This window comes from Seriola aureovittata, chromosome 3 (genome assembly GCF_021018895.1).
Source record: "Seriola aureovittata isolate HTS-2021-v1 ecotype China chromosome 3, ASM2101889v1, whole genome shotgun sequence".
Taxonomy (NCBI): domain Eukaryota; kingdom Metazoa; phylum Chordata; class Actinopteri; order Carangiformes; family Carangidae; genus Seriola; species Seriola aureovittata.
The window spans coordinates 170766-189852 of record NC_079366.1 but is presented as its reverse complement, the minus strand read 5'-3'; the positions used below and the strand labels follow the sequence as shown (position 1 = coordinate 189852).

At 39.3% G+C, this 19087-nt stretch overlaps 1 protein-coding gene across 1 annotated transcript; it reads left to right on the top strand.

Moving 5' to 3' along the window:
• Positions 1 to 6476: 6476 nt before the first annotated feature.
• LOC130164860 (uncharacterized) lies at positions 6477 to 13198 on the top strand. The gene is made up of 5 exons (XM_056369852.1): positions 6477 to 8890; positions 10116 to 11092; positions 11320 to 11478; positions 11614 to 11706; positions 12522 to 13198. The coding sequence occupies exons 1-2, from the start codon at positions 7359 to 7361 to the stop codon at positions 10174 to 10176; spliced, it is 1593 nt and encodes a 530-aa protein (XP_056225827.1). The 5' UTR covers positions 6477 to 7358; the 3' UTR covers positions 10177 to 11092; positions 11320 to 11478; positions 11614 to 11706; positions 12522 to 13198.
• The last annotated feature ends 5889 nt before the right edge of the window (positions 13199 to 19087 follow it).

The following is a 19087-nucleotide window of genomic DNA, read 5'->3' as shown; positions in this document are numbered from 1 at the left end:
CCGCTGCCGGTCCGCTGCTCATCAGCCCGATGAGTGAGGTGATCCCGCCCTGTTGTTCTGGCCGCGGTGAATCGCTGAAAGTGCCGCGATCCCTCGTATCCATCCCGTCTGGATCGTCCATGTCTCACCACGGAAGCATAGCTCCGTGGTTGGTGGTCGTATCTGCGGGGGGAGCCGGAGCGCTGGGGTGCTCTGTTTCCCGAGCGTGGCTGCCTGCGTCCGCGTCGGACCATCGTCCAGCCGTCGTCTCTCTCGTGAAAGTGCATATGTGTGTGTGTTTTTAATAATAAAAATTATGATAAAAAAGAAAAAGGAGGATTAAATAAATATGTTTAACAAAAAACGGACCTCCGGGTGAGGCGAAAAAAAGCTATTCTAACTGTTTACTTTTGAAAAAAGAGGGGGATTTTTCTTTTTTTCAAAAAACGATATATTTTATTTACACAGAACATATAATAAAACACACACTAATACACTGCTACGTTTCGGTCACTGATCAGACCTTCTTCAGGCAATACAAACTTTGTTTTGACGGTGATCGGTGACAAAACCCTCGGTGGAGTGCTGTCGGTCCGTGGCTGTCAACGGCTAGCTCAAGGAGACAGTAAAGTTTGAAATTTCCGCGCTCCTGTCAAGAGGGGCGGGAGCGGAAGTCGGGAACTCCCTTCTCTCCCTCTGTCGCCCCTGCCGGCCAGCCGCCCGCCATTGCACTCCACCCCGGTGCACCGATCGCCTCAGATGAGAGACGACTTTTCAAAACCGGATGTCCGTTATCATGAACTTGAACCTTAATTAATAATCGAACATCCATTTTAAACATTCAATAAAAAAATATAAAAAAAGAAAAAGAATAGTTATTTTAATTCCATTCACAAAAATCGTTTTTAACGGAAAAAGAAAGACACATGAGTATTAAACAAAAACAAGAATAAGAATAAAAACATCCTTTTCATTTTCCATTTCTTCCGGTTTTTAATATATTTATTCCTCATGAAATCCTCTTACTTTTAAATCGTTTGTCCACCCCTATCTGCTATTTTTAATCTATTTGTATGATATGGAATTAATTAATGGATATATTTATTTATTTATTGAGTATTTATTAATAGAGATCTTTATATATTTATTAAGTATTTATTAATAGTGATATTTATGTATTTATTGAGTATTTCTGTAATAATAATATGTATATTTATCCATCAATTAAATAATTTATTTATTACCTCCACATTAACTCCTATACGGTAAACCCCCCTGGGTTTTAAATTGTTTATTTATTTATTTATTTATTTATTATTAGCGACTAATTCCATATTGTATATGCATATATACATATATGTGTATATATATACACACATGCACACACCTAAATGTATATACATACATGTTGTTTGTTATTTATTTTTCTGGAGAAAAAAAGGCTAAATTATTCCTAAAGTTCACACTGGATCACCCTCTGTTTTTGGTTAGGGTTAGGGTTAGGGGTTTGTACTTAGAAGTTGGGTTTTTTGTAACGCTTATACGGAGAAGTTAAAATCGAATTCCAACATTTTTTTCGGAGTCTCTGACATCCATGTGTGTGTATTGCGTCCAACATTCCAGGAAATCTGTATAGCCCAACATGGCAGACCCAGGATTGGGTTTTAAGAGATAGAAGTGTTGTTGCTTTTTCTGCATCCAGGTGGCGCTAAAATAGAACCTAGTGATCCAGATTCTCAGTAGGCACCCAAATAGTCACCATTAGACCCTAAGAATCCTAACCAAAGACTTGAAGGGGCCTCACTGCTAAATGCATTTGATAGCTTTGTGGGTTCTCTATCAATTGTAAATGTGGCCCCTGGGGGTCCCAGATGGGTCATTGAGGACACAAATTTTTTGAATAATGTAAAGGAAACATGATTAGACTGTCATGGTTCCCAAGAGCCTGAGCTGGTCCCTGTGGAACTGAAGATGTCCCCCAGGGGCCCCGAGTGCCCCCCTGGGGGCCCCAAATGTAAGGTTCAAATTAAGGACATCTGAGTTGATAGCCAGGGTCCCCAAGGGACCCAGGTTGTCCTCAGTAATCCCAAACATAAGAGTCACATTAAGGAATTGTGAGTTGATTACCAGGGATCCCAAAGGCCTCAGATGGCCCATAGGGGAACCAGGTGGGCCACAGGGGCAAAACGTGGCCCTCCAAATGGATTGTGGCCCCTATGTGGTCCTTGAACAGAACTAGCCTGGGGAAGAAGCTAGAAGGTTGGTCTTCAGTTTTCTGTATGGTAATTTCTCCGGGAGTCATCCCTTAGGTTTTGAGACCATCATAGGCCCCAGTGTTCAGTAATACATCAGTTGGATCACTTTCTGCTGTGCTAAGTGGACAAATCACCACTCGCCACAACAAAATTGGTGACCGACGTGATCGAGGTTGGATCCTAGGTTGGGAAGGAGACTGGCGCATCCCACTCCAAGGTCGCTGAGAAATACTGCAGTATAGGTAGGTTAAAATTAAACCTACATCAGCGCACTTGCTGTGGGGGCGGTGGTTGAGCTTTCAGCTGTTTATGGATGCACTCGAAATTAATTAATGATTTAAGAATATTGAAGCTAAAAGTAATTAAATACTGTTGGAAGAGAAGGAGTGTGGTGAGGAGTAGAAGGAGACACAGGTCTCGGGTGGAAGAAAAAAACCTACGCGCGCAGGTTCTGCCAGAAAAGTTGTGTGTGCCGTGGTTAAACGCAGAAGGTGTTGAGACGGCTCGAGTAGCATAGATGCATCAACCCCAATTTGGCTGATTGGATATATCTGGCAGTCTGTCTGATCAGTCAAGGTGTTTGGACAAGCGAGAGAGAAAATTAACAGCGGGGCTAGTTGGATCCCAGATGCATGTGTTATTGTGAAGAAACCGGTCTCCGAACCCCCGTAGTGTTGCGATGGATGACCACAGACTGAGAAACTAAGGGGATACATAGGCAATCCGTATGCTCTGCTGTAATTTCGGAAATGCCATGGTGAGGTCTTTGGGCGGCATTTACCCTTAACTGTGGAAAACCCCAACCCAATAGTACCCGCACTAGTAATAAAAAATATCTATGGAAGAGTGTCACATCACGAACCCACTAGTACAGAAAATGAACTTGACTTCACTGAAGGACCCAAGGTCATTGATCAATCAGATTCTCAGCCACCTGTATGAAAAATAATCTAGCAAATTATAATATCTGTGTATAACTCCTACCTAAGAGTGAATTATAGACCTCTTAAATTCAAGTTCAAATTGGAGAGAAAACTCAAGGTCACAACTGGAGAAACGATCTGGACATTGCGGATGGTTCTGAGGACGAACCAGAATTCGAGGAACAGGTGTAAGGAAAATGACAGAATGGATGGGAGCCCCAACAGGGGGGACATGAACTGTGTTACCTGTTGATGGACTCAATGGACTAAACGTTAACGCACCACACCGAATTATGCATATGTTATCACCAATGTTTTGTAATCAGCAGTGTACTCGATTAACAATTACGTAGTGATTAACATTTATGAAATGAGCATACAAGTGCACTTATAGGTTTATATACAAACATATGCATTCATGTAACCAATAAGAACTAGAGGAAGTTTTGGGTAATTAATGTTTTTGTTGTCTGATCAATAGCCAGATTATCTCATTATCCATTGTTTGAGTCATGATAAGAACATGTTGTGTTGCACAATTCAAAATGTGACTTGTAAAGTCGGTCGCCTGTGGGGAAAGGGACCATGGGGGAATTTTCCTAATGCAGGTTTTTTGCTCCCATACATATTTGGACACACGAATTGTTTCATATACCCTATGTACTCTATGCATCATAATGAAAGATATTATTATGACAGTAGTGTCACAGTCGTAACTATATCCAGAAATATCATATTGTTTCATTGTCACCATTTGTTTGCAATATCATGTTATCCATCACTCATACATCACACATAGACTAAATCACAATAGTGATTTCACAGAGGATATCTACGAGAATTATAAGGCCAAAGATGGATGATCTGATGTCAACTGGTTAGACGCCAATTAGAGTTCACGATCAGTGTGGGAACAATAACAAAAGATATGGTTTGGTGATCAACTGAGCAGATCAGTGTTCAGTTGAACCTTATCCTCACAGCAATTATAGCAAGTCCATACACTCACGGCAAATGTGTTGGTCAAATTCTTAGGCCCCAGGGAGTGGGTAAATCAACTTTGGTCATTTTTCCTCAATTGTAGCTATTCATCATGATGTAATTGAAGTACAGCACCAAAAAAGCACAGTGGGATCATTGTAAGATGCTGGTTTGATCACTCATTGTTTGGAGCCCCGATATGGTCCTTGAACAGATCTAGCCCGAGGAAGGCGCTAGAAGGTTGTGCTTCAGGATTCTGTATGGTAACTTCTCTGGGAGTCATCCCTTGGGTTTTGACGCCATTTAAAGCTCAACCCAGTGATTTTTACATTAAAGGCTCTTAACGGTAGATGTTGGGTGTTTTGGCTTTACATACTGAGAAGATGGACTTTAGTGACCTCTTCACCTTTAATGTCAAATGTATGTCACTTCCTGCTGTGCTAGATGGACAAGTCATGGGTTCTTGTGTTCAGTTAGACCTCCTCTTCACAGCAATCATAATTGCAAGTATATATACTCTCATTTGGTTGAGTACACCTCAGTCGTACACTTGCAAAGCCTGCCTGCCTTTTAGTTATGCTGTAGAAACTGGCCAACGTCTTGGTCAAATTATTCAGCCTCAGGGAGTGGGCAAATCGATTTTGGTGATCTTTAAACACTCGTAGGTATTTATTATCATGTCAATGGAATCATACCTCCAAAATAGAACAGTGTGATCAGAGCAAGACACTTGGTGGTTTGTAGCTCATATATGGCCCTTCGACAGAACTAGCCTGGAGAAGGTGCTACAAGGTTGTGCTTCAGGATTCTGTATGGTAAATTCTCTGGGAGTCATCCCTTGGGTTTTGACGCCATTTAAAGCTCAACCCAGTGATTTTTACATTAAAGGCTCTTATGGGTAGATGTTGGGTGTTTTGGCTTTACATACTGAGAAGATGGGCTTAAGTGACCTCCTCACCTTTGATGTCAAAATTATGTCACTTCCCTCTGTGCTAAATGAACAATTCATGGGTTCTTGTGTTCAGTTACACCTCCTCTTCGCAGCAATTATTGCAAGTCCATACACTCTTATTTGCTTGAGTAGGCCCCACTTGCAAAGCCTGCCTGTTTGTTCTGCTGCAGAAACTGTCAAATGTGTTGGTCAAATTCTTAGGCCCCACACTGTAAAATGTAATTGTATATCTTACTTATAATAAAAAGTGCGCCTAACTCATTTCAGCTTACTCTGTTGACTCTCCTCACTTAAATTTAGTAAAGACAACTTTCTACTGAGGCAAGTAAACAAACTTGTCAGCTGCAAGTTACCTATACTTAGAAGTATGAGTGAGCAAGAAGCGTCTGCAAAACCCGGAGAAACTCGGCATCTCTCGGCAGCATTCGGCATCTCTCGTTGCGCAGGTGCTCACTGACGACAAGTTGAGGCAGTCAAACCTCATTAAGCGGGAAGAGACATGAGAGACGGTTGCTGCGTAGTGTTACGGTAAGTTTAACTGGTTTTATACGTAGCAAACATATAGTCGGTATTTTTGTCATGTAATTTATTCGTTAGTCCAAATTTGGAGGTGAACTTTATGTTTAGCTGACGTGTAAAGATTAAAATTAGCATGTGAAAGCTAAAGTTAACATTAGCATGTGAAAGCTAAAGTTAACGTTAGCATGTGAAAGCTAACGTTAACCAACCCTTCACGTAACGATACGCGTGCAAAACTCTGTAAGGAAACTGTACATTTAGAGATAACTGGACTTTCAGTAAACACAGCGCGCTTATTAACGGTTGAAAAAGCAACTCTGCTGATTTTTCAGGGCCACTCTTCAACTCGGCAGCATGTAGGCCTAATTCATTTCTCATCTTACTTAAACAAAAAATGACTTTGTCGTTGTCCATGGCTCCTTCTATATATTCTTTTTAAACACGGCGGAGATGCTTTTAGTTTAACTACAGTTGTTCCTTTTTATACCTACTGGTCACATATGTAGCACATATGTTAGTTACCAGTTTTCCTCTTTCCCTTCATAATAAAGAACACGAAAGTAAAATAATGTTAACTGAGAAGTTTGGACAATTTCCATTCAAAACATAGTAATCCAGGCGAGTGTCATGCTTCAGCCAACTCTGTTTACCTGCGCAAAATCACACCACACAGTGTGACAAGTTGAAAATATTAGACATTGATGTTTTGTTATAAATATTATAAATTCATGTTCTTTCATTGTTAAGCTGTATAGTGAGGATAAAGGTATAAATACATTTAAACTAAAAGTCTTAAAAACAGTTAAAAATCTCTTACATGGTTAAGAAATGATAAAATGTTGTTAAAGTGTTTGCGTTGTTGTTAAAATGTTTGCGTTAGTCTGTTATCGATACAGCATCTTAGAACTGTTATTCTGAGATCGATTGGTTATGGCTCCACCCACTGCCTGGGGAAATTCGCGGTACTTTTCTCATTGTAGTAAAACACTGCTTAGGAAATACCATACTTATCACTCTCGTGATTATTTAATCCCTTTTCAGGTATGTGGTGGGTCATAAACAATGTGAACACACAAAACGTGACAATAAAATTTTGGGAGTTTTTCAGAGGTTGGTAATGTGACATTGAGTATGTTGTACCGACGTTTTGTGGAGGATATTTTGCGCTGAAATAACGCAGCGTCATCCTGTTAAGCGAGTACTCCACCTAGTGTCGAAATTGTGAATAGTATTGATGTTTAAATAAGATGTGTCTACCGCTCTACTTACCTGTAAACGTATTGTTTGGAAGTTGTTATCTTTATGTAAATTCATACTAGTAAAGTACTGCTTAGGAAATACCATACTTATCACTCTCGTGATTATTTCATGCCTTTTCAGGGGTGTAACAACAGCATATTGGCGTTATCAGCTGTGGCCCACATAACCAATCGTCATCGTCAGAATAGGAAGCAAAAGCATCATAGGAAATTGAGTCCATATTTCTCATAACAGTAGAAAGCAAAAACTTTTGGATAAAAGAGTGTAGAGATGCAACTATCAACTATTTTCATTATAGACTAATATGTACAGTATTTTATTTTCTGCATTAATCAATTGTTTGTTTTCTCCTGAAAATGTTTTTTTTTAAAAAGAAATCATTCTGAAAATGATATTCTGTACAGCCCTAATATGTGCTTGTGCTATGAGTTAATAACAGTTTAACTAATTGGTTTTGTTGTTTCTTTTGTAGGTTGCAGACACCTAGCTATGCATTGGAAGTGTAAGTACTGCTTGTTTTCTTCTGAAAAGAGGGCTCAACTATTCAAGCACTACCGCTTAAAACATGGAAGCTATGCCAGAACTACTCCAATTCCATGCCTCCACACTGATTGTCTGTGTTCATTCAAGTCATTTAATGCCCTAAAAGTGCATCTAACAAGAAATCACTCCCATGAAGTACATGATGGGCAGATGAGTGGAGCTGATGAAATCCCTGTGATATTCCATTGTCCTCTTTGCAATTTTGAAGAACCCTGCACAGAACTAACTTTTTTTTCCCATTTGCGCCAACATCTTAAAAATAAGGAAACTGTGAAGTGTCCATATGAAAACTGCATTTTTGAGAGCAATGTCTACTCAATATTTAATGCTCATAAAAGCAAAGAGCATCGGCTTCCCAGTCAGAAGCGGTTGAAGCCTGACATTGCCTTGCGCAGCACACCTCAGGATTCAGATCCAGATGTGTCACAAGATGTACAAGAAGTTGAGGATTTTTCTAGTGATCCTACAGACCAAGACAAAAATGAAGAAGAAGCTCAAATCGAAAATTTGGATCACTTACAACATCAACTTGAGCATAATTTAGCCTCACTCTTTCTTAAACTGCAGACAGTCTTGCATTTATCTGATATGGCAGTACAGGAGGTAATTCAACAGCTAAATCAGCTTGTTCTTCTGTCAGAGCCCATTTTGCATAATGCCATTCAGCAAATTCTCAATCAACATGGTGTCAGTGACAATTCAGTCGTGAGAAAAATTATGAATGCTGTCAAAGAGAATAACTTGTTCTTGAAAATGACTGATGCTGGCCAGTCACTCTCCACAGCCAGTAAAAGAGCCTCATATTTTCAGAGAGAATTTCCTATGGTCGTGCCAGTTGAATACAAGCTTGAAAAAGACTTACAATCACTCTCTTATGTGCCAATTCTGAAAATGTTACAAAAACTATTAAACAGAGCTGATGTTCTAGATAAAATTCTCATACACAAGTGCACCGTTGATGGATTCAACACTTACAGAGATGGCACTCACTATCGTGGGAATGATTTTTTTAAGACTGAGACCTTAAGGATCGTGCTTGGCCTTTACATTGATGAGTTTGAGATAGCCAATCCTCTGGGCACTTCCAAAAAGAAACACAAACTGTGTGGTATTTATTGGGTTCTTGCCAATCTTCCCTCAAAACATCGCTCCTGTCTCCACTCCATTCAGCTAGCAATATTATGCAGAGCAAGTGCAATCAAACAGCATGGCTATGCAGCTGTCCTTCACCCACTTCTTCAAGACCTGGTGACTCTTGAAAAACATGGTGTCTATGTTGAGCAGTCAGGCGAGTGTTTGAAGGGAACTGTGCTCTATGTGTCAGCCGATAACCTGGGTGCTCATTCTTTTGCTGGCTTTCAGGAGAGTTTCACGGTGGAGCACCCCTGTCGATTTTGCATGGTAAAGAGGAGTGACATCCAGCAGAGAGAGGTCCGATCAGGAGCATTTGAGTGCAGAACCAGCCAGGATCATGACAGGCAAGTTTCTCAAGTTTTAGAGAATCCAAATCTGGTGAAAGAGTATGGTGTGAAAGGTCCTTGTGTTTTAAGCGACAATTTGGAACATTTCCACACTGTCACTGGGTTTCCACCTGACATAATGCATGACCTCTTGGAAGGTATCATCCCTGTTGAGATGTCTTTGTGCATTAATAACTTGATCTCCAAGAAGTACATCACCCTTGAGTCCTTGAACAAAGTCATCAAACAGTTTCCCTACAAATTCACTGACAGGACTGATCAACCTCAGATTATCCCAGCCACATTTGCCTCTAGAGGTACGATTGGCGGTAACGGCCACGAAAACTGGGCATTCATAAGACTTCTTCCATTCATGATTGGTTTTAATGTCCCAGAGAATGATCCAACATGGGAAATTTTAATGCTTTTGAAGGACATCTTAGAACTGTCAGCATCATTCAGACTAACAGAAGATTCTCTTGACTTCCTTGATACAAAGATCTCAGAGCACAGAGGTTTACTTTTAACAGTATTTCCTCACTTCACATTGCGCCCAAAGCACCATTTTGTGGAACACTATCCACAGTTGATGAGGATTAATGGGCCGCTCAGAGATATGTGGACAATGCGCTTTGAAGGAAAGCATAAATTCTTCAAACAACACTACACAAAAAACTTCAAAAATGTCCCACAAACTCTGGCTGTCCGGCATCAGAGAATGATGGCATACCATGTAGACTCCTCCTCATTTTTCAAGCCATCCATCCAAATGGACAAGGTGACACTTTCTTTGGTTTCATCTTTACCTGAGAATATTCAGAACTTGTTGAAACAGAGGTATGCATCTCAGAACACTGTCCTTGTAGCATCATCTGTGAGCGTTGATGGCATCAAATACAATCCAGATATGATTGTGTCTGTTGGTGCTTGTTCATGCCTACCTGAGTTTAGGCAAATTCACAACATCCTTGTCATTAACAGTGATGTTTTGTTTCTGTGCAAACATATGACATCATGGTATAATGAGCATCTGCGTTCTTATGAGCTATGCAGTCATGTGTCATCAATGTCTGTCAACATGCTCTCTGATCTGAATGACCCTTTTCCTCTGGCAGCATACAGAATCAGGGGCAGGACATTTGTTACCCTTAGACATTATATTTTGTGCTGATTGGATGCTGAATATTTTGATGTCAAGTGTCATGAAGTAGCTAAACTGATTTTTTTATTGTATTTTTTAAAGCCTCTGTAGAATCACAACCAACAATGGAGATGAGGACTACACTAAGGATAATTGTCCATGACAATGACATCAGGAAAATTACACTCTTTGGGAAACCACAGACACTTGACTCACTTGTTGAACAGCTTGAGGAGAAGCTGGGACTTCAGTACAAATTCTCCCTGCAGTATGAGGATCCTGATTTTCATAATGCCCTCGTCAACCTCACTGACATTACAGACCTGCCTGACAAACCCACCCTAAAGGTAATTGCTCTGGTTCCAACTCCCACACCAAGCACAGCCAGCACAGATGACACTGAGCTCCTCTCTGTTTCCTCCCCTGAAAGTCGGTCATCTCTTGCTCGGTCTCCATGGCCAGACACCTTTGAAATTCCTTATTTTCCTGTGGACATCGAATACAGACTACGGCAGGGGAATCTTCTGTATATGAGAGACAAGACATACCTGCAAGTACCCAGGGACATGAAGCACGAGATACTTGAAAAACTTGCAGAGGCAATTTACAGCTTCAAGGCATATCCCTGCGATGAAGAATTCAATGATGTTGCAACTGCACTGATTCAAAAACATCCATGCCTCATTGAGCCAGGCCCTGTCAATGGATGTAACGGCTGGAAAAATAGCTTAAAATTCAAAATGGGAAACTATCGCACCAAACTGCGTCAAGCTGGCTGTACAGATGTGGCCGTAAATCAAGGGAAGAGAAAAGGCCAAGCTCCGCAGAGAAGCATCAAAAGACCCAAACGATTTGAAATCAATTTCCTACCCAATTTCCCTGATGGTGAAGATGAGACCAGTATGGAGTCCAAACGAAAGGAACTTGTAGAGGAGATGAAGAAACGTCATCCAACTGCTGCTCTGATAACCAAAAACATGGACTCTACTTTTGCCTTGAGAAGACAAGAGTTGGTGAACCTGGAGCCTCCAGTGAAAGACACAATGGAAAGGTGGCCAGCACTCTTTACAGAGGCTCAGGTAATTTAAAACTCTTCCTAAAAAACGCTTTTATCCATTTTAGTTCTCATGTAATTCATTATTTGTCATATCTTTAATGAACTTACGGAATTAGCTTCAGTGTCCTGCCAGTGAAAAGTAGTCCTAAGATTTTAAAGATCCCCTCCAAACATGTTTTAAGATGTATATAAAATATTAATATATAATGACGACATCTTGAATACTAATTTGTCATACTTTTCCCATAGATTTGGGCAGAGTTCTGTCGCTTGTCAAGCAAAAACTTGAACACAGAATTCTTCAAAGAACTTGACAAATACACTCCTCGCTTCTTGGAGATTTTCAAGACCAAGGGGGGAAGTGTTGGCCAGAAACTTCAGAAGTATCTGCAACAAGTCACAACAGAGGTAAGTTTCTCAGATACAAAGTTATTCTTTTTTTTTTATCATGTGGGGAACAAAAAATACAACCCCATTGTGTATGCAGAGCTATTAATTGCTTGTCCTTTACCACAGGAGTTATATGTGTTTGTGATTTTTCAGAGTACAGATGTTACTGCGAAGAGAACAGCAGTCCTCCGTGGCCTTCCTGTCATCCTTGGAGATGAAAACACAGACTTTTTCAAGACATGCTTTGTAAGTTGTCTTTATTACTGAGTTTTTATTCCACACCACAGGATGTCCACTCTGGTACCCTCTCAAAAAAGTTACAAATTTACCCTTAAGGACATAAATGTCCCCTCAAAACAACTTCTCTAAAAATGTATCAGATTAATATTTTTTTCAGATTTTTTTTCACGGATCTTTCAGTCAACCACTGTTCTTTCCAAAAATACTAAATATTTATTGGCAATTAAATAAAGTGTGCTCCAGATTTTTGGAAAAAAAGACAGAAAAAGGCTAATTTTCCATATAAGAAGTGATCGGAGGCTAGAGATTTTTTACGTGGTATCAGACCCTTGGATATGTCAAAGATTAGTAACAAAACTGATTTTGATGCATTATTAGTTTTTTTGTAGTTTCAAAAAAAAAAAAAAACCTCACACTTATACCCATAGCAGACATTTTTGTCCCTTAGACTCCCATTACAACTTTTAATTCAGGGCTATAACAGAAAAAAAACATGCATTCTGCAATAACAGTGCCTTGTCCTCTTCAGAAGGGGCCACTTTGGCAGTTCTTACTGTTCGTCACCAGTTTGCAAAATCTAGATTCTATCCGGGCCTGCTTTTCCTCCACTCAGCCTGCATCTTCCTTCTTGATGCACTGATGACCTATCATCATGAATGAATGAAACAATCTGTTAATTATTTATGCATGTGCCATATTTACTTGAATATCTAATATCAGAATATAGCTTACTTTTAGTGGCTGTTTTGTGTTTTCTGCCATAGAAAATTAAGGTGAAATCTGATATGTAATTGGGGCTGTATTGCTGCTATTGGTTTTAGGACAGCGATGACCCAGGCATGTCTCACATCCCCATTGGAATCATGACCATCGTTCCTGAGGACAAACCGATGTCCCTCGACTCACTGCACCTTCAGTCTTCAGGTACCGCAATCATTTTGGAAGGAAGAATTGTGATGGATGGCCTTGAAAATCTACCACATGCAATGTGCTTGCTCTTTGGACTTACTTACGCCCTGAATTTGGAGTACCCTCAACAACTGAAGAACACCTTTGACTTCATCCAAAGGGTGCTTCTCTCACTTGGACATAAAGCCCTAAAACCAAAAATACAATCACTCAAAAATCTTCTGATGCACTGAGTGAATGTAATCACAATGTGAATGTGATTCAGTTAAAATGGGATTTTATTTTTCAGAGTTGAGCTATATCTGCTGTTCATTATTGATGTTAAGATAAATGTAAAGCTTTTTTGACTTGTGGGGTAACAACCTTTTTTGACTTGTGGGGCTACAAGCCAAAAAAGGTTGTTTTAACTGTTAGTTAAAAACTGTATTGGAACCAGAACAAATATGATGCATGCATTTCATGTCACCTTTACTCAGTGGGTCGCCAGAAACGTCTCTGAGGGCCACCATTGACCCACAGACTGTGCTTTTAAGAACCACCTGGACCCTATTTTTCCATGTGTGACAAAAAAGGTTAAATTATTAAACTTTGTTTTCCATTTAAACTGTTGTCTGTCTTTGTTTCAATACCTTATCACTTTAAGTTCAGCTTACTTGAACATATCAAGGCAATCGGTTTCCTGATATTTTTCTAGTAATGTGAATGCTTAAACTTGTAAGGAAAACTTATTTTTACGAGTACAGCTTAATTAGCATAACTCACAAGTTTAAGTAGTCAAAACTGACATTTTATAGTCAACCTAACTAATAATTTTGAGTAATCTATACTCAAGTTTACTGCCATTATCTGAGTTGTCTGAATTTATATTTCATAGTAAACCTTATTAATGATTTTGAGTTAACTTCACTTATGTTTACTCCCATTATCTAAGTTGTCTAAACAGAGTTATTTTCAGCTTTAACAACTTAAAATGAGTTATCTACTTAACTTGGGAATTTTGAGGCAATCGGTTTCCTGACTTTTCTTAAGTAAAGTGAACTTATTACAATTTACAGTGCAGGGAGCGGGTAAATTGACTTTGGTCATTTTTCCTCAATTGTAGCTATTCATTATGATATAATTGAAGTACAGCACCAAAAAAGCACGGTAGGATCAATGTAAGATGCTGGTTTGAGCCCTAATGGTTTGGAGCCCCGATATGGTCCTTGAACATATCTAACCTGGGGAAGGCGCTAGAAGGTTGTGCTTCAGGACTCTGTATGGTAACGTCTCTGGGAGTCATCCCTTGGGTTTTGATGCCATTTAAAGCTCAACCCAGTTATTTTTACATTAAAGGCTCTTAACGGTAGATGTTGGGTGTTTTGGCTTTACATACTGAGAAGATCGGCTTAAGTGACCTCTTCACCTTTAATATCAAACTTATGTCACTTCCTGCTGGGCTAGATGGACAAGTCATGGGTTCTTGTGTTCAGTTAGACCTCCTCTTCACAGCAATCATAATTGCAAGTATATATAAACTGTAATTTGTTTGAGTACACCTCAGTCATACACTTGCAAAGCCTGCCTGGCTGTTAGTTATGCTGTAGAAACTGGCGAACGTCTTGGTCAAATTCTTAGGCCCCAGGGAGCGGGTAAATCGACTTTGGTCATTTTTCCTCAATTGTAGCTATTTATCATGATGTAAAATGAAGTAAAGCATAAAAAAAGCACCGTGGGATCAATGTAAGATGCTGGTTTGAGCCCTAATGGTTTGGAGCCCCGATATGGTCCTTGAACAGATCTAGCCCGGGGAAGGCGCTAGAAGGTTGTGCTTCAGGATTCTGTATGGTTAATTCTCTGGGAGTCATCCGTTGGGTTTTGACGCCATTTAAAGCTCAACCCAGTGATTTTTACATTAAAGGCTCTTAACGGTAGATGTTGGGGGTTTTGGCCTTAATTACTGAGAAGATGGGCTTAAGCAGCCTAGGTTCATATTGATGTCAAATTTTGGTCACTTTTTGCTCTGCTAGATGGACAAATTATGGGTGCAAGTGTTCAGTTGAACCTCATCCTCACAGCAATTATTGCAAGTCCGTACACTCTTATTTGCTTGAGTAGGCCCCAGTCATACATTTGAAAAGCCTGCCTGTTTGTTCTGCTGCAGAAACTGTCAAATGTGTTCGTGAAATTCTTAGGCCCCAGGGAGCGGGTAAATTGACTTTGGTCATTTTTCCTCAATTGTAGCTATTCATCATGATGTAAAGTGAAGTACAGCACCAAAAAAAGCACGGTGGGATCAATTTAAGATGCCAGTTTGAGCCCTCATGGTTTGGAGCCCTGATATGGTCCTTGAACAGATCTAGCCCAGGGAAGGCTCTAGAAGGTTGTGCTTCAGGATTCTGTATGGTAACTTCTCTTGGAGTCATCCCTTGGGTTTTGATTTAAAGCTCAACCCAGTGATTTTTACATTAAAGGCTCTTAACGGTAGATGTTGGGTGTTTTGGCTTTACATACTGAGAAGATGGACTTAAGTGACCTACTCACCTTTAATGTCAACCTTATGTCACTTCCTGCTATGCTAGATGGACAAGTCATAGGCCCTATTTTTCATTTAGAACTCATCTTGACAGCAAACATTATTACAAGTCAATATACTCTTCTTAGTAGGCCTCAGTCAAACACTTGTTAAGTCTGCCTACTCCCAAATCTGAACCTGCCCTATGACTTTACAATAGAAGCATATGGAGACATTGAAACAGCTCCATTACAATGGTTTTACTTTGCACAACAACATGAACTTCATACTTTATATACTAATAGTTTGAGTTAGGCCTGGCTTTTTAGTTCTTTTCAAAGCATATCCCCTCTGTGAACTGAATTTTTTTTCATGTGGTGTGAATACATCAACTATAGCAGATTGTGAAGTCCATGTAGGAGGGAACCTACCGACATTGAGGAGCCTGCGAAAGATCCCTGAGTACCAATCCCTGCAGAGTTTAGACTGGTAAGCAACTCATCAGCCACCATCTATAACTAGATTTTATAAGATGATCATTACAATTGTAACAATCACACCTTGAAGTACAAAGAATTGGAAAAACCTCTTACCCATTCTCTGTGGTCATGATTGGTCATGATGAAAACATCTGTAGGTCAAACTTGTGAGCATTAAAATATTAATATTTCTAATTTACAGCATCATTGGTAAGAGTAAATCAAAATTGTGTTCATCTTCACAACTTTATAAATAGAACAAACCACAAAGTAGATGATGTGGTTTTGATCTTTGCATACCGAGTAGCTGGTTGAGATTAGACCTCATATGTGCAAACCCCTTGAGTTGAAGCCCGTGAAAATATTAAAATCTCTGGCCTCCAACATTATTTGCAAGAAAATATGTAAAATTATAATGTTCAATAATCTACAATGAGCTAATGAACACATGAATATCCCTATAGGGATCAATTAAGTATCTATCTATCTATCTATCTATCTATCTATCTATCTATCTATCTATCTATCTATCTATCTATCTATCTCCAGTAGTTTTGCTGCACCTATCCTCAGGAATTAAGAAATAAACTCATCTTTCCAACATGAACTCTTTTATTAGATAAACCAAAATGGAGGCCTCAGAAACCACAGAAAAATAAAATACAAAATCCCCAATTTTGTACTGTTTTCTACCTACCAAGTGAACATTTTAATGAACTAGTTTTATTGCCTTATTTTCTGAATCTTTATTAGTCCACACTTTTTATTCTTCAAGCACACCTCCTCCCTTCTACTTTCTTCTTACTTTGTCCTTACTGTTCATTAAGTGCCCTTCCTGGATTTTGTTTCTCCCGTTTTTCTTTGTTTGAATTTCCTTCTCTTTGAGGGACCATCTTGGACTTTTGCTTCTCCAACGTCTCGTTCTTTGCATTTCCTTTTCTTTAAGACCCAATCTTGGATCTTTGCTTCTCCAATATCTCATTGCTTGCCTTTCCTTTTCTTTGACCACCCATCCTGGATCTTAGCTTCTCCTATATCTCCTGTTTTGCTTTTCCTTTTCTTTTCATCCTCTCCCTTGATCTTTGTTTCTACCATTTTTCCTTTTTTGACTTTCCTTTTCTTTGCATCATCTTCCTGGATCTCTTCTTCTACCATTTCTCCTTCTTTGCCTTTCCTTTTCTTTGCATCCTCTTCCTGGGTCTTTGCTTGTACCATTTCTCCTTCTTTGCCTTTCCTTTTCTTTGCATCCTCTTCCTGGATCTTTGCTTGTACCATTTTTCCTTCTTTGCCTTTCCTTTTTTTTGAGGGCTCTTCCTGCATCTTTGCCTCTCTCTTTTGTCCTTCTTCACATTCACTCCTAGTCTTCTCCGAAGGCTCCTCCTGTATCTTTGCTTCTCTTATTTGTTCTTCTTCACCTTCACTCCTCGTCCTCTGCTCAGACTCCCCCTGTATCTTTGCTTCTCTCATTGGTGCTTCTTCACCTTCACTCCTCGTCTTATCTGATGGCTCCTTGTCTACCTTAGCTTCTTTTAATTGTCCATCTTTATATTCCCTACTCTTATCTTCTGAGGGTCCCTTGTGCAAATTTGCTTCCCCCACTTTAACTTCTTTACATCTCAACCTCTCCTTTTCCGACCGCCCCTGCTGGCACATTGCTTCCCCCATGGGTCCTTTGTGTTAAGAAAACAATGATTTGTTCAGAGTGACAAACTGCTCAGTATTAATATTGTGTATAATATTTACCTGAAGTGATCATCTGTGCAGATGGGAATCCAACCTGTTGTTTCTTCTTGTTACCTAAAGCCATATCAAAAATAAATAAATGAATACAACCTTAGTTGGCAAGTTTTTATTACTATGTATTTTGTCAAAACTTTTTCTTTCTAATTACCAGATATTGGTATAGTGACTTCAAAGAGACTTGATCGATGAAAAATCTGCCTCTTCACTGTTCTCTTTTTGTTAAACACAATTTTTTCTGAATTACTTGTCAATATCCGTGCTGTGCCTGGGCTTACATAGGCCTGCTGCATCTGAAAATAGTGGAAAAACAAATACAAATAAGAGATAAAAAATATATTGTCGTTCATGTAGCTCATCTAGCTGTAGTGTTCAAATTTGTTAAACTGCAGTGGTCTTACACCAGGAGGGACTTTGACTGCAACCTTTTCCTTCTGTGGGAAAAGGTCAAAGAATTGCTTAAGCATACTTGAGATCACTTGCTTCAACAGAAGAACCGTTAATATTAACAAAAGGTTTGTAAATCATGTTCACATACAAAGTTATTATTTGAATTTTTTTGACATTCACAGAAAACCCATTTTATCACTTACACACAATGGCAAAGATCCAATTTCTACACATAAGTCCCTTCACTGTAAAATAAATTGTTTAAGTACATATGAGCCACAGTTTCACTTATCTGTTTACATATGTTGTCAATTATACTTACTACGGGTGTCTTGAGAGTGACAAGATTCATTAGAACAATGGCTGCAGATAGATTCATCAATGCTTGCTTTTCCTGTAAATTTAACAACAAAATTGCAAGAATAAAAATGATATATAAAGCAGCTTTGTATTGACATTCATTGCTTAAAAATAAATCAAACTGACAAGAATGAACTTCAACCCGAAATACGCAGGTTTTAATTTACCAAGGTGTTAATGAAAATTAAATTATCTCATTGTTACCTGTGGTGATTTATTAATGAGATTTTTAGAACATTTCCAGTGCTTTCTACTCAGTCCTGGTATTATAAATTAGCCTCCACCATAATCAGATTAACTACAACTTCCTGCTACTCGTGACCTTGCTAAAAATTTACTTCACCTCACTAACCACTTCATGCAACATGTCTTCCTCTTCTGAATTGTCTTCTGGTTCATCCTGTGTGGATTTCCCATCACCTATCCCACCATCTTCAGATGAGCTCACCATCTGTTTTTGCAAAAGAAAAAGATATATTTTGCTCATTTTGGATTGAAAGATTCTAGTGGGTGTGGAAACATTGAAACTGACCACAACTCTCACCTGTCTTTGCAGGACGGGACACTCAACTCTCTTTTCCTTGGCAACCTTTGGAACCCTTCCTCTCACTTGGTCATCCTCCTTTTCTGAATCATCTTCTGATTCATAATGTATGGGTTTCCCATCACCTGTTCCATCATCTTCAGAAGAAGTTACCATCTGTATTGTATTTTTTTGAAAAATGAAAGGAAGATTTAAAGATTTGTAATGTGTGAAACCACTAAAAATGATCAAAACAAGTCTCACTGGTGTCTTCCGGTTCGAGGGCACAAATTCCATTTTCTTGCGCAACTGGTAAGTTCTTTGTGGCATATTATCCTCCTCTTCTTCTGAATCCTGCTCTGTTTCATTCAGTGTGGTTTTCACATCACCTGCGACCTCCTCTTCAGACAGGTTCGCCATCTGTTTATGGAACAAATTAAGTACATTTAGTTAATTTTGGACTGAAACATTATAGTATGTGTGAAAGCACCA